At 40.7% G+C, this 23,026-nt stretch overlaps 9 protein-coding genes across 9 annotated transcripts; 3 read left to right on the top strand and 6 right to left on the bottom strand.

Moving 5' to 3' along the window:
* Nucleotides 1-2: 2 nt before the first annotated feature.
* FOA43_000695 (uncharacterized protein) lies at nt 3-4,245 on the bottom strand (the record flags this gene model as incomplete). The annotated part of the gene is made up of 2 exons (XM_038921022.1): nt 3-1,366; nt 2,262-4,245. The coding sequence occupies 2 exons, from the start codon at nt 4,243-4,245 to the stop codon at nt 3-5; spliced, it is 3,348 nt and encodes a 1,115-aa protein (XP_038776950.1).
* Nucleotides 4,246-4,486: 241 nt separating this feature from the next.
* On the bottom strand, nt 4,487-5,308 carry FOA43_000694 (uncharacterized protein; the record flags this gene model as incomplete). The annotated part of the gene is made up of 1 exon (XM_038921021.1): nt 4,487-5,308. One exon carries the CDS (start codon nt 5,306-5,308, stop codon nt 4,487-4,489), a length of 822 nt encoding a protein of 273 aa, XP_038776949.1.
* A 157-nt stretch (nt 5,309-5,465) lies between these two features.
* On the bottom strand, nt 5,466-7,088 carry FOA43_000693 (uncharacterized protein; the record flags this gene model as incomplete). The annotated part of the gene is made up of 1 exon (XM_038921020.1): nt 5,466-7,088. One exon carries the CDS (start codon nt 7,086-7,088, stop codon nt 5,466-5,468), a length of 1,623 nt encoding a protein of 540 aa, XP_038776948.1.
* A 123-nt stretch (nt 7,089-7,211) lies between these two features.
* Nucleotides 7,212-11,735, top strand: FOA43_000692 (uncharacterized protein; the record flags this gene model as incomplete). Its single annotated transcript, XM_038921019.1, has 2 exons — nt 7,212-7,230; nt 7,369-11,735. The coding sequence occupies 2 exons, from the start codon at nt 7,212-7,214 to the stop codon at nt 11,733-11,735; spliced, it is 4,386 nt and encodes a 1,461-aa protein (XP_038776947.1).
* A 494-nt stretch (nt 11,736-12,229) lies between these two features.
* Nucleotides 12,230-14,092, top strand: FOA43_000691 (uncharacterized protein; the record flags this gene model as incomplete). The annotated part of the gene is made up of 1 exon (XM_038921018.1): nt 12,230-14,092. One exon carries the CDS (start codon nt 12,230-12,232, stop codon nt 14,090-14,092), a length of 1,863 nt encoding a protein of 620 aa, XP_038776946.1.
* A 269-nt stretch (nt 14,093-14,361) lies between these two features.
* Nucleotides 14,362-15,771, bottom strand: FOA43_000690 (uncharacterized protein; the record flags this gene model as incomplete). Its single annotated transcript, XM_038921017.1, has 1 exon — nt 14,362-15,771. One exon carries the CDS (start codon nt 15,769-15,771, stop codon nt 14,362-14,364), a length of 1,410 nt encoding a protein of 469 aa, XP_038776945.1.
* A 571-nt stretch (nt 15,772-16,342) lies between these two features.
* FOA43_000689 (uncharacterized protein) lies at nt 16,343-18,778 on the bottom strand (the record flags this gene model as incomplete). The annotated part of the gene is made up of 1 exon (XM_038921016.1): nt 16,343-18,778. The coding sequence occupies one exon, from the start codon at nt 18,776-18,778 to the stop codon at nt 16,343-16,345; it is 2,436 nt and encodes an 811-aa protein (XP_038776944.1).
* A 464-nt stretch (nt 18,779-19,242) lies between these two features.
* On the top strand, nt 19,243-21,417 carry MCM5 (minichromosome maintenance protein 5; the record flags this gene model as incomplete). Its single annotated transcript, XM_038921015.1, has 1 exon — nt 19,243-21,417. The coding sequence occupies one exon, from the start codon at nt 19,243-19,245 to the stop codon at nt 21,415-21,417; it is 2,175 nt and encodes a 724-aa protein (XP_038776943.1).
* Nucleotides 21,418-21,451: 34 nt separating this feature from the next.
* On the bottom strand, nt 21,452-22,882 carry FOA43_000687 (uncharacterized protein; the record flags this gene model as incomplete). Its single annotated transcript, XM_038921014.1, has 1 exon — nt 21,452-22,882. The coding sequence occupies one exon, from the start codon at nt 22,880-22,882 to the stop codon at nt 21,452-21,454; it is 1,431 nt and encodes a 476-aa protein (XP_038776942.1).
* Between the last annotated feature and the right edge of the window lie 144 nt (nt 22,883-23,026).

Here is a 23,026-nt window from a genome sequence, read left to right as displayed (position 1 = left end):
ACCTAATTTCCCACTAGTCCTAGAAGCTTCATTCTCCGAATTTGAGAGTAAGAAAGAGTATCTTGCTTACAGCTTTCGGACACTTGACGTGGCTTATCATCTCTCGATACAAATTTCTTACGTATATTTGAAGATGATGAAAGCACAGAATCTAGATCTGTAGGAATCAGATGCCTTGGTGGAGGTGGTGGCATATCTGAAAGGTGATGTTGTGCTTCCTTTTTGTGGATCTGAATCTTTGGAAGTGGTTTGCTTTTGAAACTTTGTCTGAGGCTTGAGAACTTCTGTTCTTCTTCGTCACTATCGTCGCTATCATCAAAATATCCTACTGGTGCTGTAGGTCTATGTTTCGGCTTCCCCTTCGCAGAACCTATAAACTCTACTCTTTGTCCTGTTGCAAACAACTCCGAACCTTTTTGACCAGTAAAACGTCTTTGCTCCATTCTTTCTCTTTTTTCCACCCTTCCTCTCTCTTCATTTATTTCGCTTTCATCACCTTCTTCTTCATCACTTGAGTCCACAAATAACTTTCTAGGTATATCTTTGACTAACTTGGGGCTGGAAAGTTGTCTCTGGAACTTATTGCCATGGCCATGATTCAATTTGATATCATCCAACTTCTTTGAATTTTCTTGTGAGACTGTGGATTGTGCTACGCCAAATAATGATGGTATAGTCTTGTTGATGCTGTAAGCATTATCCACAATTTTGGAAAACCAGCCCTTATTAACAGCGCTATCACCAATAGACCTAACGCTTGCTTTCTTCCTTGAGTCAAAAGAAGTTGGTTCACTCACATCACTTGGGCTGTCCTCATCCTCGATTGATTCTAAATCAGGCAAAGTTGGAAGCTGCTGTTTATAAGATGTCATAAGAGGAAGATTTTTAGCTGTACTACCAGGAGGAAAGTCTGATCCTGCGGAAGATCTGGATGCAGTACTTGTGTAAAATGCCTTTCCTATGTCATTATTCGGAACAACAGCAGTTTTACCACTACCTACTCCAATGGGAACCGAGTCAGTTGAATTATAATACGTCATTTCAAGATATATTCTTCCCGCAGGTTTGCCCTTGTAATAGAGATTAAACCAGGCATCATAACCCTCGTTCACGGGACGCCTCAGGGCTGTAGAAAAATCAATATCTGCTTGGCAGACAAGTTCGGAATCTTTCTTTTGTTGGTGGTAAATCATAAGATTTATCGTAGAGGATTCAACGTTATCCAAAGAGAACCATAGCTCTTGGTCGAAATGTGGAGTCTGTCCACCTCTCGGAACCACTCTGGTTCTTTGAATTTGATCTTGTATACGGGCCACCACATATGGAGACTGCTTATCCAGTTTGCGTCGGTTGGGTAAATCTTGGGCTTTGATAACGATAATAACTAGTTGATTGCCGGTCGCTTGTATCTGCGACTGACTCAGAGCACTCGTATTGAATTCATTCATTCCTCGATATATATTGATAAATGTTGTCACTTGTTGGAAGAAGTTAAAGGTGTTTTATTCGCAGAGAAGTTCCTTTGAACCCCCTTCTTTTTTGATCTATTCATACTACGTCAGATCAGTAAATCAGCTTTTTTTAGAGATGGCTGGTTTTAATGTATATTTAGAGTTTCCCAAAAAGGATATGTAATTGAGTGCGCATTAGTTTCCTAATTGGTGCGAGCCGCATATTATTTTTTGTTTATTCCTTGCATGTATGACATAACAAATGTTGCTTTAAGTTGAGGATATAACTGAGCATTGCGAAGACTGCACTCACTAGGGATTCCTATGCTACTGTTGATAATCTGAATTATAGAATATATACTAAAAGAAAAAAAAGAAAGATCAATAATACGTGTTCCATCTAAGGTTTAGAATTTCTTGTGTATCTTAGTTCATAATGATGTGAGAGATGTCCACCGGGAGCCGAACTACAAAATAAAACTTCAAGATAATTGGTATTAATGTAAAAAGTAAGTTAATAGTTCCATCCATGGTTGTAATAAGAAAACATAATTCATGTCTTGCGATGCTTAACTTCATATAGGGAACATTCAGCAGATCGACTGGTGACAATTTGGAGCAGAAGAGTTCATGGAAGATAGATCGTTAACCACTAATGTAAACCAGTTTTTGTTGGCCTTTTTATCTATCCGGAAAGCAAACTCAGTCCTGGTAATAGAGAGACGGCACAGATACATTTTAATCAAAGAAATTGGAAAAGATATGATCATAAAACAAATAGTAAACCAGTTAAGATAGCAGTAAACATACTGCCAAGCAAATCAGCAGATGGTAGGGCATTTATGGCAGCAGCACCCCTAGAAGAGGAGGAGCGATGGTTGCCCTCTGCAGTTGCAAATCCAGAAGAAGAGACAGAATTGCTGCTACTGCCATTGGTGGAGTTACTGGCGTAATACATACCATCATCAGTGAATGCATTAGGAGTAGTGACATTACTGCCAGCAATGGAGCCATCCCAGCAGTATCTATCAAAACACCTTTTACACTGGTCACCCAATGCAGTACCCATAACCTCTCTAGACCTTTGCAAGATAGCACAACCAACACAAGCTCTCCATTCATCATCCACAGTCAAGTTTTTCCTAGTGGAAACTTCAAACCCATTCTGTATCATCGAAAGAACTTCATCAGTTTCATACGACATCTTATAGGTTGAAGTGTTTGAATTGAAGGAAAATGGACGATTTGCCGTGTAAACAATTAACGGAGGAACAGAACTGGCACCGATGTCATCCATCAAAGATGTGAGGTTATCGACGTAGCATCCGAAGAAAGTCGGTCTGGCAGTAAGATTCAATTTTAAGAAAGTTTCCGAATCTGGAACGTAAGGAAAGGCGGTTCCGTTACCTTGATCACCAAATTGACGCTGATAAGTCTGTATCATAGAAGTACCGTTTGGCCAGAGTTGATCAGTGTCATAGGAATTGTCATAAGCGAACACAACGTCAATATTTCTTTCCGGTTGAATAAGGGGATAAAGTGGAATGTTTTGAAGATCTTCACCACCATCCACCAAATATAAAGAGCCATTATTTTTTAAACTGTCACTACTTCCCCAAGGAGATTTTAGGAAGGGATTAGGCCTCCACTCGGCAATGTCATCTTGTTCATCGCTAATATTTTCCAAAAAGTCATTGATAAGGGAATAAACAGCACCCGATATGCCTGTGGTATTCAATTGAAGAATAAATTGATTGAACAAGGTAGAGGAGGTTCCAAAAACAAAACCAGTATTGTCAAGACCAGCATAGCACGTATCATTGACGGGTTTTCCTTTTTTGATATCTGTTCCTACGTAGTATAAATCAGCAAAGGAGTAGAGGGAAGGATCCCAAGAACCCATTTCAAACGGATTGAATTCAAAAACGGTTGAATTCATATCGATGACATAAGAATCAGGTCTCCTACCGTCGGCTATTACCAACGGGAATGGCATAGAATGATTTTTGAAAACAGGGAAGTTTCGAAGTGATGAGAAAGTCATGGCAGCACCACGATCTTCCAAGCCGGTAAAAAACTGATACGACAATCCTCTTCCCCAAGGATCAGTTAGACTAATATTGAAACCGGCATCCTTTTTCGCGTCGAGATCATCACCAATAGTCTTCCAGTAGCTTCCCGTCTTCAAGATGTTGATGCCACCGGGATTAATAATATTATGCTTTAGGTTCCAGATTGCATCACTGTCATCTATCTGGTCAATTATATCCTGAACAGAAGTCCAATTGTTGTATGCAAGTGTAGACACAAACCATGAGCCACCAGATAGGCCGGCGATGTATGAAGCAGAAGAGAGGATGGGAACCCCATATTCGCTAGAACCATTGGTTCTCGAATCCAAGCCAGAAATCTGACCAGCAGCACAGAGCATTGCTCTGTAACCACCACCACTAAAGGACAATGCAATACGAGGCGTAGCACGCACAGTACTGTTTGATTGAGCAGCCGTACTGAGATCATCCATGAAGTCGTCAGAATTGAAATCTTCCATGTCTGCAAGATCCAAGAACTCACGTAGGTTTTTATTGGTCAACTCATCTCTACTGGAAATCCATTGGCTTTCAGACTGGGAGAGACCTGAGGCCGCACGCACAAACCCAATATGGTCGTCAGTGTTGTAAGACTTATTGCTTAAATATGACGGACAATCTACTATTCCGGGAGCATAGGAGTCTGTTGGAGACCAGCAGTGTGCTGCAGGGATTAAACCCAAAATAAATAGACCACTAAACATTGATCAATATCCTCGTGTGAAAGAAAGATCAAACACAAATAAAAGCAGCAATCTTGATGACAATCAGCAATAAGTCAGTACAGTTGCCAAATCTGAAATCTGCGAAAAGTCGGCTTAGCGAAGTGAATACAAACGCTTCAATAGTCAGATAGCCAGAGCAACCTTGATTACAGTATCATCATGGCAAAATTATAATACTATTTAAAAGCTATTACATGCGGTATCAAACTACGGTCTCTAATCACTTCCTTACTTTATGCTTTTTATGCACATATTGCATACGGCGACGTCCAGCTATTCTCTTACTCATCTTGTAGGAATCGTTAAAGCGCTTGGCCAACTTATCTTGTGAAGCTTTGCTTACGTGATCACTAAATGATTTGTTGATCCCAAACAGATCATCTGGCCCTGAATATTCGTCCTTGTTGAAACTGTAATTTGAATATTGATATCTCGTTAAATTTTTATCCTTCAAAATGTCTTCAGGATCCCGCAAATTTCCATTATTATTGTTGGAACCGCTGGAACCGCTGGCTATCTCGTTAAGCCCGTTTTCTAAAAGGTCCAAATTATCATCAAATTCAAAATACACCACAGTAGGTCTCTTGGACAACGGTGGTGGTACCAACGGAAGCGTTAGAGGTCTGTAACCTTGAAATAGATTGTCCAGAAGTAGATCCTTTGGTTTGATTGATATTGTACTTGGAACTTTGATAACAGAGCTGAATCCCTTTCTTATCTTTCTTTGCTGAAGCTGGGGTAACATCAGATACTCGTGCTGTTGCATTTTTTGTTGATGCTGCTGTTGTTGTTGTTGATGCTCAGCATTTTGGGATTCCGTTTCTTTATGATCCTCAGAGTCTTGCAGCAAGTTCTCTTGAACATCTTTACTCTGGCGCTGTTGTTCCAATAAAGCCAGTTTCTTTTTAGCCAATGTAGCACTAGCAGGCTGTGAAGAGTTTGAAGAACTCGATTGGAATCGGACAAATACTCTTGTGTTGGAAATAGCTGTACTTCTTTTAACCGAATGCCCTAGAAAGGACCGAATTCCAGCTCTAAACATATTTGGACCAAGATATTATGGAAAGATTGTCAGAGTTAGATCGATGGCGAAACCCATCCAAATGACTTCAAAAAAGGGAAAATAAAAAACCCGAATAAATTAGCCACAATTATATGGTGCACAGATGTACAAGGAAGAGTATATACTCATTTGGTATTTACATGAGATCATTACGAAGCCGGGACTCCAGAAGTGGATCCTCTCCCCTAATCGTTTCCAAGAACTGATCATGATTCTGTGAATTGTAATATTTTGGTTTAAACTCATCAAATGACTTACCTCCAGTCTTCAAAGAAGCCATAAACTTCTCGATAGTCTCTCGATCGATAAGAACATATGAGATATTGCTACCAGGACATTCATAATTTGCAGAAAGCAAGAGTTTGCTTAATATACTATGAAGGCCTCTTGCACCAGTACCATTTTCAAGTGAGAGGTGCGCCACACACTGCAAAGCCGGCCCAGTGACAGCCAACTTGATACCCAACCGTGAAAAAGTGTATTCGTACTGCTTTATAATGGAGTTTTTGGGTCTCACAAGTACACGTTCGAGGTCTTCTGCAGTTAATTCTTTCAATGTAGCAATCACAGGGAGCCGTCCAATGAATTCAGGTATCATACCAAACTTAACAAGATCTTCAGGACTCACCCTTTGTAAGCTTGACCCGTATGTATCTGTAATATTTTCGTCAACATCTGCGACCAGCCTTTCAAATATTATATCATCCAAGCCAATAAATGCTCCCATCGCAATAAACAAAATGTTTGAACTATCAATGATAACGTTCTGTTCGGCGGCTGAAGACTTGGAATTTCTGGCAACACTATTCTCTTGCTTAGGCTGAACGGAAATCTGACCACCTTCAATCAATTTCAATAATGATTGCTGAACTCCTTCGCCTGAAATATCCTTGGAGCCACTCATAACCGACCGTTTGGCCAACTTGTCCACCTCATCAAGAACTATGATACCCCTCTCACACTGATCGACGTCATAATCAGCTTGCACAAATAATTTCTGAATACAATCGGCAATATCTTCACCAATGTAGCCCGCCTGAGTTAAAGCTGTACAGTCCTGTATTACTATAGGAACATTGAGCACACGAGCCATTGTTTTAGCCATAAGAGTCTTTCCAGAGCCACTTGGACCAATAAGCATAAGGTTCGACTTTTCTAACTCAGGAGACTCCACAGCACTTGAACCTTGTGAAAACTCGAGTGCCATCTGTTCCTTTTCTCTGGCGCCAGGAATATTATCCATATCTAATATATTACCAGAACTCTTGACACTTTTGGAATGCAACTTTCCCTCTCGAATCCTACGAATCAAGTTATCGTTGACTCTCAAATAATGATTATAGATGGCAACCGCCATAACTTTCTTGCAATTATCCTGACCAATCACGTGGCTGTCCAGATATGCCTTCATCTGCCTAGGCGTAGCCAAATGTCTTATATTCTGCTCCACCTTCTCTATTTGATATTGACGGTTCTTTTTAAGACTATCCGCCGGTCGTTGATTACGAACATCAATATGAACATTGTTGTCTCGTAAAGGCTCACTGATCTCGTACAGTTCCTGGATTGAAGGTGATTTTCCGGCCTGCAATGAATTACTGTTTGAATTAGTTTCAGCTTTAGTTTTTTTAGGTGACACCAAGTCACTAGCCAGCCTAACAAAATAGGGTACCACAACAAAAGCACCAATTATGGTACCATGTACTTTGATATTCTCTCTTGAGAAGGATCGTATCACAGACGACCTACACGCAAACATGAAACCGTCCACTGTGATTGGAGAAGGTCAAGTATCCAATGATTGTGTGGGGGTGTGCAAACCAGATCGATAAACGATGTTTAAATTTTTCATCCCCCGCGCGGGAAGTCGTCCTCATTAACGATGAGGTATAAGAAGAGATGTTGTTTAGTCTCGCTATTAGATCTCGAAGGCAGAACTGGTTAAATCTGTGTAAGCACCGTAACTCCCTCTATGGTTTTTGCTTGCTTATATATACTATTACTACTTGAAGTGGTACTGGGTAGTTCCAATAGCACAGTGGATCTTTCATTAGTTGGAAGCTGGAAAACTACACCATTCAAACTTAATGTGCTTGAATCAGTATGTCAATATGATCATTCACTTTACCGGCCATTGGTTGAGAAGTTGCTACAATTAGAAGTTATTGAGGAGTCTGAAGATGATGATGAAGGAGTGGTTTATGATGTCGACTTCGATAATGGCTCCATGCCCCTCTCGGATCAACAGTATTACAAATATGCCATGAGCTTGATAGATTCACCGATTACTGAAAATCTAGTCAATATCAATTTGGCCAATAGGATTGACTCTCCTAAAATAGAAGCCAATTATCAGTATTTTAGAAACTTCATCAAGCCAAAGAACTACTGTCCGGGAGAATCTGCTTTTATAGTCCAAGGTGAAGATGTTTACTGCCATCCCACTGACGTATTTGCTCTCAAAACGGTAGACAATACCGGCAACGGCTTACAATTATTACCTACAGATCATCTACTTGGCCGCTCGGACAACAAATTTGCTCTTTACGGCGACTTCAGATCCGGCGAATTTAGAAAGATGTTCTCCTTCTTATATCAATCAATGCTCTCAGGCAGACTCAGTTTTGTTTGGAGATACATCCCGGACGAAACTGTTCAAAATTATGAACTATTAGGAGGTTATGGTATAGACATGACCTTGAAACGAACTGATTATGTGGTCATCGATGATCGGGGATTCACCGAAGAGCAGCAGCAGAAGATGAAATTCGACGGTTCGGTGGTGAATGAAAATATATCGAATGATGAACAATTGCAAAGTGAGAACGTTTTACAAGTGCCAAATTTGAAGGATGAAGATATTAAGTTACTTGGAGTGAAGCTTACAAAGCTTGTTCTTGATCATCCTCTTGACGAGCAACTTGATGTGTTAACTGATATGGTTCAAGACTTTCCTAAATTTGCTGCAAGCGTTGCAGGATTGAATTACAACGAATCTGACTTGAAAATACTTGCACTTAAATCACTTCAAGATTCTCAGATCAATATTCCCAGCGGCCTCTTTATCAACAATGCAGTGGTTTCCGATCTGAAAGCTGACATGTTTGAGGTGATGAAAGTGTTTGAAAGAGAGCTTAAATATTCAAGACTTTTAGACGAAATTGGTTTCAATGCCTCTACTGCCAATGGTATTCTTTCTACTTTTGCTTCTTATCAGCACAATTTTGCAAAAATGCCGTATAGGCGATATGATCTCAGCGACTACTCCAAGAATGTCATTTATTTCAACGACATCGAAAAAGATGCTCAATACAGCGATCTACAGCCTGCACCTGAAGCTTACTCCAAAGAACCAGGTATGGGTGAGATTCCCTCTGCCAGGGAAAACATCTATGACACTCTCTTCGTGTTTGATTTGACTGATCCTGTCAAATTATACTATTGTTTGTCGATAATCAACCAGGTGTTAAAAAATAAAGTTCCGGAAAGGGTGGGAATAATTCCACTCTATACAAGTAAATTAGGTGCTCTTGCTGCTGATCAATTATTAAGCATAAATCTGGTGGAGGGCTCAAATTCTGCTTTGAGGTATCTCCATAAGTTGAACCATTATATGGAACATGAGGAGTTATCCCAGGATACGTTTTCTAAATTCAATGTGCCAGAAATCGACGACGATCTTATTCAAAGATTGCGCATGAGTATTGATTCAATGATAGATAACTTTCAGTTGGGCAATAAACCGACATTGATTGTTGATGGTGTGATATTCCCTTTTAACGAAAACATACAGCTTGCTGTTCGTCAATTGGGCTTTGACGTTTACTTCCTTTTTAACAGCTTTGAAAAGGGCAAGATTCCATCAAAAATGTCCTTCAAACAATATCTTTATCTGGATTCGTTAAAGACGAGACTACCTCAGCTTATCCCAGATGATGTGCATTCCACTGATATGTCATTTATTCCCACACCATCACTTCGAGACATGATTGATTTTGACAATTCTACCGATATATTCATGTCCATTATCAAACATAAATGTACCAAGAAGCCATGCTACAAGACGTCTAACTTGAAGACAATAACTCTTATTGGAAGTTTCAAAAGCGAAAACTTCAGACATCAGTTAGTGGAGGCTTTAAGATATGTCCAGAGCACTTACAATATCAAGTTGAAAGTCATTGACATTGAAAATACACAGGAGTTTAATAGAGTAAAGGCATTAAGCAAGGACATTGGCTCTGCAATTAGAGAGGTCAAGAATGCTAATGTGGAACCAAGCGAAGATGCCACAGAGCGTCCGGGTTTCGAAGCTGTCAAAAAGCTTGGAATTCACAATTTGGATAATACAAGCATTATCATGATCTTAAATGGACGGGCTATAGATCTTAGCTCGCATCGTGTAGTGTCTGCCCAAGAAATTAACGTTGTTTGCCATTTTGAGTCTAGATTCCGTTTGAATTTGCTTTGGAAAATTCTTCGAAAGCAGAAGGCTGCTCAAGCTATTGGTAAAACCATGTTTCACGATAATTTTGACTGGTTTGAATACAGTTCCTGGTTGATATCTGATACGCATTTTAGGAACAGCCAGGAATTTGTTTATGAGGGTCTTCCAAGATATAACACTAATGTTTTAGATGACTCACTTGCTATCCATATCCCTGCAAGATCGGACACCTTGATGTATATTTCATTGGTGATTGATCCGATTAGTGAAAGTGCTCAAAAGTATCTTTCTATGCTCTCTCTCTTCAAGAGAATGAATTACGCGGATATAAAAATCCACTTACTACCTTCTGTCAATATGAAGTCCCTGAATGTGAAACGATTATACAGGGGAATGTTCCTCAATAAAGCTTCATTTGATGAGAGAGGAAATGTGAATGTTGCAGACCTGAAAATATCTTTCGATAACGTTCCGCAAAGGAACTTATTTACGGTGAACGTAGATGATCCCCAATCATGGATTGTTACCATAAAAGAGGCTGATTCAGATTTAGATAACCTGAAATTGGATCTTACTGGTCCTGTTAAAGCCACATATGAACTCAAAAATATTCTTATCGAAGGATATGCTAGAGATTTGACCACAACTGGAATGAGACCCCTTGGACTACCTGTTGAGCTTTTAGACGAACAGAAAAAAGTATACTCTGATACAAATATTATGGCAAACTTTGGCTACATGCAATTGAAGGCCAATCCAGGTAGATGGGCCTTGCGTATTAAGCCGGAATCGAAAGGCTCGAGTATCTATTCCTTGATAGAAGTTGAAGAAGAAGTACCAGAATTGATGAGCGAGAAGACTGGACTCTTGTATGAAAAGGGAGTCAGTTCTTATCCTCTTTATATTCTTGACTTGAAAGGATTAATAGTTTTTCCGTTATTCAATAAGAAGCCAGGAAAGGAGGAGGAGTTTTTGGTGAAAGTTGGCCAAGAGAACAAGGAGCAGCCAAAATCCTTGCTCAGCAGATTTCAAGAAAAGATGAAACTGCCTGCACTCAAGAGGGACAGTGCAGAAATCAATATCTTCACGGTCGCCAGTGGTCATTTATACGAGCGATTCCTTGGCATTATGACAGCTTCTGTAATGGCGCATACAAAGCATACTGTGAAGTTTTGGCTTATCGAGAATTACATGTCTCCTCAACTAAAGGTAGATCTCCCTATATTGGCTGAGCACTATGGCTTCAATTACGAGCTAGTGACCTTTAAGTGGCCTGCATGGCTCATGCACCAAAGAGAGAAACAAAGGGTCATATGGGGCTACAAAATTCTATTTTTGGATGTATTGTTTCCTCAGGAACTTGACAAGGTCATTTTTGTTGATGCCGATCAAATAGTGAGAACTGATTTGAAAGAATTGATGGATTTAGATTTGGAAGGTGCGCCTTACGGATTTACGCCAATGTGCGATTCAAGAAAAGAAATGGAGGGATTCCGTTTCTGGAAGAAAGGATATTGGAAAGAACTTTTAGGAGATAAGTACAAGTATCATATTAGTGCCCTATACGTTGTGGATCTAACCAAATTTAGAAGTATAGCGGCGGGAGATATTTTAAGGCACCATTATCAACATCTTTCCAGTGACCCGGAATCGTTGAGTAACTTGGACCAGGACTTGCCTAACAATTTGCAGGACGTTCTCAAGATCCATTCATTGCCGCAAAACTGGCTCTGGTGTGAAACTTGGTGTAGCGATGAGAGTCTCAAAGATGCTAGAACCATCGACCTATGCAACAATCCATTAACAAAAGAGCCCAAACTCGACAGAGCCAGAAGACAGATTCCGGAATGGACCAGCTATGATGACGAGATCGCCGCATTGGTTGACAGGACACGCGGGGACCCAGTCCAAGGAAAAAATACTGCAGGGAAAAATGGTCTAAACCACGATGAACTTTAATTGGGGTGGAAAAAAGATACAGCGACGAGTGGGGCCGCTGGGGGGAGCATTCCAGGGTAGCCCCCTGGATGACTCGACGACAGCGAACATGTGAGGTCAAAAAGGGATGATGGTAAGGCTGTAGTAGACACCACGCACAAAAGCGCTATTGTATATATATATTTTTTTCAATCTGTTTTTATTGTGAACCGGTGAATGGATGATGCGCTAGGAGAAACGAGGTTCGCCGTGGTGAGCATCGAAATAGGGTTCTTTCAACAATATCATCACCTAAGCCATCAATTTAATAAGTCGTACCTAATTTTTTCCTCATTTCATCTACATTTTTTTTATCCCCCCCTTTCCTTCAGGCTTCTTGTGCTACTGTTTTTATATCGTCAACCTTTCCAGGGAGAAACTTCTATCATCATTAATTGCTTATCATCTGTTTCCAGTGTTCACACCGACTGTTCATTCTCTTCTTCCCTCCTGCATAGTCAAACACCATCCATTTAATGCCTATATCTTCTAACCCCTTTTCAGTTGTGTCAGTACCGAAACCCTCCAAATTCTTCAACAGGAGTGTCTCATTTGACGACTATCAACCTGAGATCATTGAGCCTGCAGAATTCCTTAACATTCATCCTCCTCCATATAGTTCGTCTGGGCCAAATGCTCACAATGGTGATCGATGTCTTTCAGAGAATCATCCGCATCTGAAATCAATTTTGAAGAGGACTTCGGTACAGCCTGTAAGGACCTCTGCTCAGAAGTTATACGAAATTCCTGGTACGGGCATCAGCAAATCGCTTTTGGATATGACCGATCAGGAAATCCTTCTTCTAGATTCCCAGTTCTCTAAAAGACACGTAGATGTTGAAAAGAACTATCGGTTTGATTCTGATCCTCGCCTCTCTCCAGTTGGAAACCCCTTTGCTGCAAAGAAAGTTTCGAATAGTGCATTCAACTTCCTCAACATGACTGATTACCCAACTAAACCCATCATAAAGAAGAACTCCATTTGCTTGAATTTTCGCCATAGTAAATATACCCAGGAGATCAACAGCAACAAATTCTATCTCATCCTAATTTCCAAGTACAAGAGTTCTCTTTCAGCTATAGATTTTTATCTTGAGAACTATAGTAAGGACGGTGATAACTTGGTCATTTGCGCCTCTATTTCGAATGCTTTCCAAGAGAGCTTGGTCGAGCAATGCATTCTTCAATTAGTCGATCTTATTCTTGATAAGTTTGTTCGCTTCAACAAAAACCTTGCTGTCAAAGTTAACTTTGAATTCTTCCGCAACATTAATTATATGGGAGAAACTTTGAATTTGTACCAGCCAAGTTTGATAATTGTGGGCTCTAAATCTCCCGGCAACAAATATACTTCCATTACGACAACTACTAAAAGCTTTGTGCCCTTGGTTTATGTCGGTACAAATTATAGTGAAAGTCTCACTGCTAGGAACGTATCCTTCCGTAAGCCACGATTTTACAGATCCGCCTCGCCTGCTGCCACAGATATTAATACCCCTTCCTCTCCTGATCTTAGATCGCCGCGTAACTTATCTCCCATTAAACCCTCACATAACGAATCCGATCAAGGAGAATATGACTCTTCCTCAGACTCAGAGATATCATCGTTGGAAAGTGTTGAACAAGGAGGAGCAGAAGAGTCAAAACAGAGACAAAACCTTGAAGATGAAAAAAATGTCAATTTCGAAAACTCAAGTCCAAAACTATCTGAAGAGAGCTCAGAAAGGAAAAGTAAACCGCCAGCATTTTTATTCTTGAATGCGGTGCCGCATCTCAATCATCTCAGTCGTGCTGAGAGGGAACTACAACCGAGGCCGCCTATAATATCCGGCCAAAAGTCATCTTCAGCACCGCTTCTTGGGGTTTCAGATTTGATGAGAATAAAATCAAATCCCGCCACCATCGTAACCACTACCACCCCTTCAGTCACTACATCATCCACTCACAAAGCTATACCTAAGCTTATCAGAACGTCTACTGTCCCTGCTGTAATTACTCCGGAACTCCTAGAAAAACATGCCATGTTTGAAAGGTATAACAGACGCATGTCATCCATGAAAGTGAATCCTTACCACGGAAGTGACTACAATAAGTCTGAATTTGACTTTTCTGAATCGCTTTCCCCTTCACGTTCTGACTCTGGAGATAACCGAATCAACAGCTCTGACAAGAAGAAAAATCCTTTATTGGGGCTGCCGAGATCCAGAAGTAAGATCAACCTTTCTGAATTGGATACTCTTAGCCCAAACTCTTCTTCTTCATCTTCTGCTTCTACTGTGTCCGAAAGACGTTCTTCCTCGCCTGTAGGATTTTTAAGGAAGTTTTGGAAGCACAAATAATGTTAATGTCGCTATAATCTACCCCAGCATCCCGCCTGGCTGTTTTCTAATCATTAATACCATGAACAGCCTAACAATGCATACCAATGAATGCTTTCCACAAGTTACTTTGATCACTATATAATGCTTCAACATCGATTTCTGGTGATCTGCTCATGCTGAACACATGTTATGATCCTAATGACAGTTAGAACATCCACAATTCCGGGTCTTATGACACCTTATTATGTACAATAGATATATATATATAGGAATTTTATTGAGCCTGCTTACTTCTTTTGATTATTTTCAAACTCCTCTCTGATACGCTTAAAAGCGTTCATTAAGAAAGACTGGATGCGCTCCAGCGCTGACAAAGGCTTTTCAGAAGCCGAGTCAGTCTTGCCTCCATCCTTAATGGAATTCTCTTTACCGCTATCATTTTGATTCATCTTCTCCAATGGCTTCCAAGAGGGATCAATTTTATTGGCAGTAGTATCCCCAAAAGCATCAGCCAAAGCTTCTAATAGTGCAGTCTGAGTAGCAGTTTGCGGTCTCATTGGCTGCAATTCAATAACAACCTTCTGATCGCCTCTTCTTCCTCCACCAACAGGGACACCTTTATCAGGGATGCTTATTATTCTACCTTGTTCAGCACCTGCAGGGATTCTCAACTTCACTTTCTGTCCATCCAAAGTAGGTATATCCACTTTTCCACCTAAACAAGCAGTGGTCATTAAAATTTTGCATTTGTAAACTAAATTGTTTCCATCTCTAACAAAGTTTGCATCAGGTCTAACTCTGACACGGATGATCAAGTCACCGTTGGTGAGCACATATCCACTAGACGAAGTGGTATGTGGTGCATCACCTGCACCCGACACACGAATTCTACTGCCATCCCTAAGGCCTTGAGGAAGCCTCACCTCAGTCTCTTTGGTCCTATTCACAACTCCATCACCGTGACAAATATTACATTTATCCTCATTCTTGATCACAACACCCGTACCTCCACAGGTAGTACAGGTTGAAGCCATCTGGAAGCCGGCCTGCAAGAAATGAACCTGGGAACCAGTACCTCCACATGTAGGACAAGTGGACTTTTTACGACCCTGCTTTAATCCTGAACCATGACAAAAATCACATTTGCTCAATGCATTATACTTGACAGCCACATTGGTACCAAAAATAGCTTCTTTGAAAGCAATTGTCTTTAAAACCTCAATATCTTCGCCTTGAAAATGTTGTACACTGGATCTAGCACCTCCATATCCTGCACCTCCAAATGGATTACCAGATCCACGACTACCTCCCATACCTCCAAACAAGTCATCAAAATTGATGCCGAAACCTTCAAAGGGATTACCAGTACGTGCGCCAGAGGATCCACCAAATGGATTTCCACCATATGCACTGTAGGTACCGGCAGCACCGGCAGTCTGTCCACTGGGGCCAAAGCCGGCAGCACCGAACTGATCAAATTGCTGCTTCTTTTTTGGATCACTCAATATGTCATAGGCCTCCTGTAATGAATGAAACTTTTCTTCAGCATCCGAAGAGTTATTGACATCTGGGTGATATTTCTTTGCCAATTTGTAGTATGCCTTCTTAATTTGGGATGAGCTAGCATTCTTCTCCACACCAAGTACCTTATAAGGATTGTCAAGTAATGCAGAGCTAGAAGAGTGAAAGAACCTCATAACTATGATCGAAGAACGCAAATTATAACGATTCTGTAGTTTGGAGGCTCTTCTCTTTGGTGTTGTATGATATCCATAATGAGACAATAAAGAGACATTTCTTAGACTTGGGGAACAACTGACCAGGGTTCTTCTATTCCTTAGAGCCACATTTCGTATTTGGGATAATGAATCCAAAACACCAATCCTGGAGACACTTCTATTAGTTAGAAAACTCATAAGGAATCAAATTGACAAGCAAGCAAGGCAGACGTAGAAAACTTATCTATTCACGCATCTCAACTTGGCTATTACTATGGGTATCTGAAATTTTTTTTGATTTTGAGAGATTTCAAATTCTTGTCCCCAGGCAGTGCCAATATTCGACATCTTTCTAGAAAAAAAAACCGAGCAGAACTAATCATCTAGTTGACCTTGATCAAGCTTGATCAAGCCTTGCAAAAAAAGATTACAAGCATCTATTTTCCAAAAAAAAAGATAGAGGATACCATTTCTATATTACGGATATCCATGTTATTACAATACACAGGCCTATTGCCTCGCTAACTATACAGTTTTCTTCCTCACGTTATCAATTGAAAGCCTGTGCCACCAAATTTTTAAACTCATCTGTGGCATCCTTTCCAGCATCGGTCTTAGTAGAACTTTCCTTAATAGTGGCTTCACTACTACCCTCAGTCACATCGGGCTTGGATAAGCCATTGACGATTGTTGCAGAAGGGGTTCCCTCCAAAATTTCAGTGTGCTGCTTACTCCCAGCGGGACTTGCGGCCTTATCGGAGCCACCCGTAGCTTTTGTCAAGTAGCTTGGTACCTTCAGGTCGTTCTTTAGAAAATAAAGCTTCCAGTTTCGGGCCTTATCTTTCAACTGCAACGAGGTTCTGTTCTTCAACGCCTCATTAACAGAACCACCAGGGCCGTACAGTTCCAAAATTGCTGTCCAATGAGTTCCTTTCAGCTTGAGTCCATCTCTTAATGCATTTTCTTCTTCTGGCGTCCAAGTTCTCCTAAAAGTGGCAGATCTATTTTGTCTTGCCTTTTTCTTTGCAGAAGCTTCGGTATCGCCTTCTTCAGGCACTGCTTTCCTCTTGCCACTATCACTATCAGGAATTTTTCTAATCTCCTTATAAACTGAAGTATGCTTGTCCAATTGATTTGAAAATTTACCCTTAGGTCCCCAGATGAGGAATCCAACGTTCTTTGAAACATAATCTAGAAGGTCATTCAAAAACTTCATCCACTCATACTTCTCCATCAATGTTGACTCATTCTTCTCCTCCAGCAAATTCTTTTTTCTAGAATCGCATCTAGAGAGGAAGTCCAACTCTGCTGAAGTGAAAGGTTTTAAATTACGAACAACTTTCGTTTTGCTTTCATCAAAGTTTGAGTCTTTCCTCTTCATAAGAATTGCATCCAGATTGTCGGGAAATAAATCTTGAATGATCTCATTCTTTGATCGGTCTCCCAACTCCATAGCCGAAATAAATGCCTGCGTCTTAAGGTCCAAATATAATATAGCCTGTGATTTTAGAAATTTCGTCTGACTATGCATATAAGTATGAGATGACTGTGAAGATTCTGCAGGCATAATACTCTGCAACGAATCATTCTGCTTCATCTGACTGATAGATTTGGATGGATCCAAATTCTTCGGCGGACAGAAAACGTCCAAGAATGCCTCATTCAAAAAGAAAAAGCCAAGGTCTATTAGACCCAGGGTAGCTAGTAAAAATGTCGCCAAATTAACCTTCCGAAGAGTACCTTCTAGTGTTTCCTCTTTTCCTTTTAGGAAGTCGGGTGCGTCTTCTCCAAATTTCCATAGACCAAACGTCACGTTCTCTACTGTGAAGAACGGATTCTCTTCGGAGTTATAAATCCGCTTGGTAGTTTCGAACAACTCCACCATATTTCCAAATGCAATACCACTGTATGAATCTCTGTTGGCCACGATCTCCATCACTTTTTGGAACGGTCCTTGAGAAATTATGCGTAAAATCTGCGTAGCTAAGTTATCCAAAACAGGTAGTGTATTGATAAGCATCTGCACATTAAAGGAGAGATGTTCAGGAGCAGTTACTGTCAACGGAAGCGCTGCAAGTTGAGCTCCTGCTATGTCGATATGTGTCTTAGTCGTTTCGTGTCCTTCCAACAGCTGCTTATAAGCTTTCAGCACCCCAGATTCACGGCTTCTCACGAGTTCGCTGTTCGCCGGAATCGATACACCCTTATACGTAGTAGTCGTTCCAGTAGTGTGAAAGCCAGGCTCTTTTTCCAGATTATTTTCACCACTCGCACTGACCTTACCCATTAAGACAGGCTCATTTATATCTCCATTCTTCGTGGCAGGCTTGGAATCAGAGATGATACTGCCTTCATTTGCCACCTGCCTTTTAAAACTGTCCGTATTTTGCTCTACATCCTCATCAAGAGGTTGAATGCCGTTTCTTTTGACTTCTTGCTGAACCTCTTCTTGCACTCGCTGAAATACCTCCAACTCCTTGTCAATATCATCATCATCATCATCGCTGTCATGATTCTCTCTACCACCATCATTTCTGGTCTCCAAATTCTTTTCAACCTGAGGCGGACTTGAAGAATGAAGCCCGGATATAAGGGCATCACTTGATTTGTTAATCAAAGGTGAAGCCGACGATGCTGCTTGCACTGCTTTGTCAGTTTGTTCTTCCACACTCTTAGATAAATCCTCGCCAACAATGATCTTTTGAAGGTGCTGACTTAACTCTTCATCATTCAATTTGTCCAAGTACTTCAAATTGGACTCCAAATAATTAATTTCTGGCCGTGTTTGTGTACCATGTTCATTGGCCTGCGCAGATTTCTTTCCTTTGCTATGATTCTGTAACTCTGCTTCCATTCTGTCTAACTCATTTTGAAAATTCGCATCAAATACAGTCGATTGGGTTGAGGATGACTGTGGAGAGAATTGTTTCTGCCGTGTTTTGTGTTCTGATTGATTCTGGCCGCTGGTAATAGGCGGCTCCGTCATCTCAACGGTTGCTAATATGGAACAAATTTCAAGAAAGCCGGTAATCGATAGAATGTGTAATTAGATTTCAAACTAAAACACTGAATTATGGACAGCTCACCGTATACTTTGATAAAACAACAAACCGATTTTAAGCTCTACCAGCTGATCTAATCTTCCTTAGGTCAGATTGATTTTTTAGAGATAGAAAATTTTTTAATATGCATTTTTATGTAAAGTTTTATGTTTACCCTCGCAAATCTAGATTCCGCAACACACCCGTACACCATATTATAATGAGAGTTGATTTACGCGTTTGCACCACCTTCAATTTATCCCAAAAAGGAAGTGTAATTACTTGCAGCGAGAGCTAACAAATAACTTTGAGAAGAGTGGTTCTTTTTTTCGTGTGAGGTTTCACAATAGAACAACGTTTTTCTTTGAACCTTCTTCGGCTTGTTTGACCTTTACTGACAAATTGAACAATGTCCTTTGAAAGAGCTGATACCTTTAGTACTTCTGTGCTTCCGGGTGAGCCAGCCACTGAAGACCAATTCAGTGAAGTCATTAAGGCTTTCAAAAGCTTTATATTGGAATTTAGAATTAACAATAGGTTTCTTTACCGTGATCAGCTACGTGAGAATATTCTTCTTCATCAGTATCAACTTACGGTCAACAGTGAACATCTTATAAGCTATAATGATGAGCTTAACAAAAAGTTGACGGACGAACCAGCAGAGATGATTCCTCTTTTTGAACAGGCAATAACAGATATTGCCAAAAGAATTGCTTATATTTCAAGTGATGAGGTTCCGTCTAGCTTTCCAATTTGCCAGTTGATTCTCTTATCTAATGATATGAAGATCAGTATTAGGGACTTAGATTCTGAGCATATCTCCAAGATAGTGAAAATTTCGGGCATTATCATATCTGCCTCTACTCTACGGTCTAAATCCACCGAGGTGACCATAATGTGTCGTAATTGTAGGCATACAATGAAATTGAAAATTCCTACAAGTTTTGGGGTGCCACAAATTCCGAATAGGTGCCAGGCCCCACCTCAACCAAACGGTGCCAAGAGCGAATGTCCTCCCGAACCGTACATTATCGTTCATGATAAATCGACCTTCATTGATCAGCAATCCCTTAAACTACAGGAAACAACAGATATGGTGCCTGTCGGTGAAATGCCTAGGCATATTATACTTAGTGTCGACAGATATCTCTGTAACAGAGTTGTTCCAGGTGTTCGCTGTGACATTGTGGGCATATATTCTATTTACCAGGCACGTGTTCGTAACTCTTCCACTACAAACAATGCTGCAATTCGTAATCCTTACATGAAAGTTTTGGGCATTCAGACAGAAGCTGATGCTGTTACTGGCGGGGGATTTGATGGCGTATTTTCGGAAGAGGAAGAGGAGGAGTTTTTGGCCATGTCTAGACTGCCCGACTTATATGAGAGGTTTGCTAGGTCCATTGCGCCTTCTATTTATGGCAATCTAGACATCAAAAAGGCCATCACATGTCTTCTATTTGGTGGTTCTAAGAAAATCTTACCAGATAGTATGAGACTACGTGGTGACATCAATGCGCTTCTTCTCGGTGATCCAGGTACGGCCAAATCTCAGCTTTTGAAGTTTGTAGAGAAGGTGGCTCCTATTGCTATTTATACATCCGGTAAAGGTTCTTCTGCGGCAGGTTTGACTGCATCTGTACAAAGGGATCCGAACACTAGAGACTTCTACTTAGAGGGGGGTGCCATGGTGTTAGCAGATGGTGGTGTGGTTTGTATTGATGAGTTTGATAAGATGAGAGAAGAAGATAGAGTGGCAATCCACGAGGCTATGGAGCAACAAACAATTTCTATTGCTAAAGCCGGAATTACAACTGTTTTGAACTCTCGAACTTCTGTGCTTGCTGCTGCAAACCCTGTATTTGGTAGGTATGACGACATGAGGTCTGCTGGTGAGAATATTGATTTCCAGACTACTATCTTATCTCGTTTTGATATGATATTCATTGTTAAAGATCAGCACAATGCACAGAGAGATCTGTCCATCGCCAAGCATGTCATGAATGTTCATACCAATGGAGGATCGGCTGAAGAACAGGTTGAAGGAGAAATCCCTATTGAAAAGATGAAGCGATACATTCAATACTGTCGTGCTAAATGTGCACCAAGACTTTCGGATGATTCTGCCGAGATGCTTTCGTCTCACTTTGTGGGCCTTCGTAAGGAAGTCAAAGAAAAGGAAGCGTACTCTTCTGAGCGGTCTTCCATTCCAATCACCGTCAGACAGTTGGAAGCTATTGTTCGTATTTCAGAGTCTCTAGCTAAGATAGAACTCTCGCCTGTTGCAGCAGAACGTCATGTAGAAGAAGCAATTAGATTGTTCAATGCGTCGACGATGCAGGCCATCAACAACGGGAACGCTGATAATGCCGAATTAACTGGCCAGATTACTAGAATTGAAGATGAGGTTAAGAGAAGACTACCTATCGGCTGGTCTACATCTTACAGCACCTTGAGAAGGCAGTTTGTTGATAAAGGAAACTATTCACAGGCGGCACTGGAAAAGGCGTTGACAATTTTAGAAAGAAAGGAGAGCATTCAATTCAGACATCAGAGAATGAGTGTATTCAGGTGCGGTGTCTAAGGCCATATCTCAATAACTTGATTTAATTATATAATTATACAACAACATGAAATCCCTTCTTACCCTTGGCGATTCCCTTCTTCACAATCTTCGAGATTTCCTCCGGATCACTTGTCACTACAGTCAAATTTTCATGACCATTTTTGGTAACCAAAATGTCATCTTCGATTCTGACACCACCAACATTCATGTACTTTCTGACAACGTCTTTGTCGATGTACTTTGCCATTTTTGGCTCTTTGTAAGCATTCTCAAGTAAATAGTCATTGAAGTAGACACCTGGCTCATCGGTTACAACCATACCCGGCAATAGCTTTCTTCTTAACCGTAACCATCTCAATCGAATATCAGGGTCGTCGTAATTTGGATATCCACCAACATCATGCGTGTCTAGACCAATTAAGTGTCCCAACCCATGGGGGAAGAACCAAACAGAAACTTTACTATCAAAAATTTCCTCCTCAGTACCGTTGATGAATAGACCCAAGTTAAGGAAGTGCTTAATCATCACCTTGTGAGCAAGAAGATGTAAATGATCCCATGAAACGCCAGGTTTGATACCATCCAAGACTTGTTTTTGCATGTCCTGAACAGTCTCGTAAATATCCATATGCTCCTTAGTCCACTCTCCACTAATCGGAAAGCATCGGGTGACATCAGACGCATAACATTCCCAGTCTGCGCCAGCATCAATCAAGGTGCTACATTTCTTCACCATGGTGTCGTCGTTCTTCATATAGTGCAACGTACCACAGTTAGGACCCGAACAGCATATAGGATCGTAACTTTGGAATTTGGAACCTTGTCTAATCGAGTGGTAGATAAACTCGGCATGCATATGGGTTTCGTTCTGCTCGATCGGCTGAGCAGCCATCACAGCAACATGGGAGTTGGCAGTGATCTTGTTGGCATATTTCATCATACTGATTTCATAGCTGTCCTTGATCAAACGGGATTCATCTAAGGCGTAGAAAAAGTCCTTATCACCGGCTCTCACCAACTTTGAAAATGGTTTCTTCGCATAATTCTCGGTATCCGTAGTATAAATGACGATCCTATCAGCAACAAGTTGTGTCAACTTGGATTCTATGGCACTTTCGTACTCTACAACGTCCACGTCAAACTTTTCCTTTGCTTCCTTCAAACTTATCGGCATTCCACTCCACATAACGTCATCATAGTCGATCTCGGGAAGATATAAAGTCAACTTCTGGTCGGCTAAAGTATACAAAATATAACAACCAGGAATTTGGTTGATACCACTAAGATAATGGAAATATCTGTTCTGTCTTAAAGGGATTGTTTCATCGCAGTAAGCAAAGAACTCTAGGCTAGTACCAGAAACGAAGAAGGCCGAGTTAATGGCATCCTTTTTTTTTGATAAGAAATGCCTTTTGACATTCAAAGAGTGAGCCTTTGCAGGGTACTTAATACCTTTTAGTTCTGAAGGTCCTTCCATAGCCATAGCGCTTAAACAAAGCTCGAGATAAAATTGTAATGAGATTGAAAATGAAAATGAAAAACGAAAATGAAAATGAAAAGATCAAATCACCAGCCAACTCAGTATGGTATCGCTGGACGAAGAGTCGAGTTATCAAGGCTTCCCTAT

This window comes from Brettanomyces nanus, chromosome 1, assembly GCF_011074865.1.
Source record: "Brettanomyces nanus chromosome 1, complete sequence".
NCBI classification, from domain to species: Eukaryota; Fungi; Ascomycota; class Pichiomycetes; order Pichiales; family Pichiaceae; genus Brettanomyces; species Brettanomyces nanus.
The sequence above is the reverse complement of the archived record's forward strand: the minus strand, read 5'-3'. Positions and strand labels throughout refer to the sequence as shown.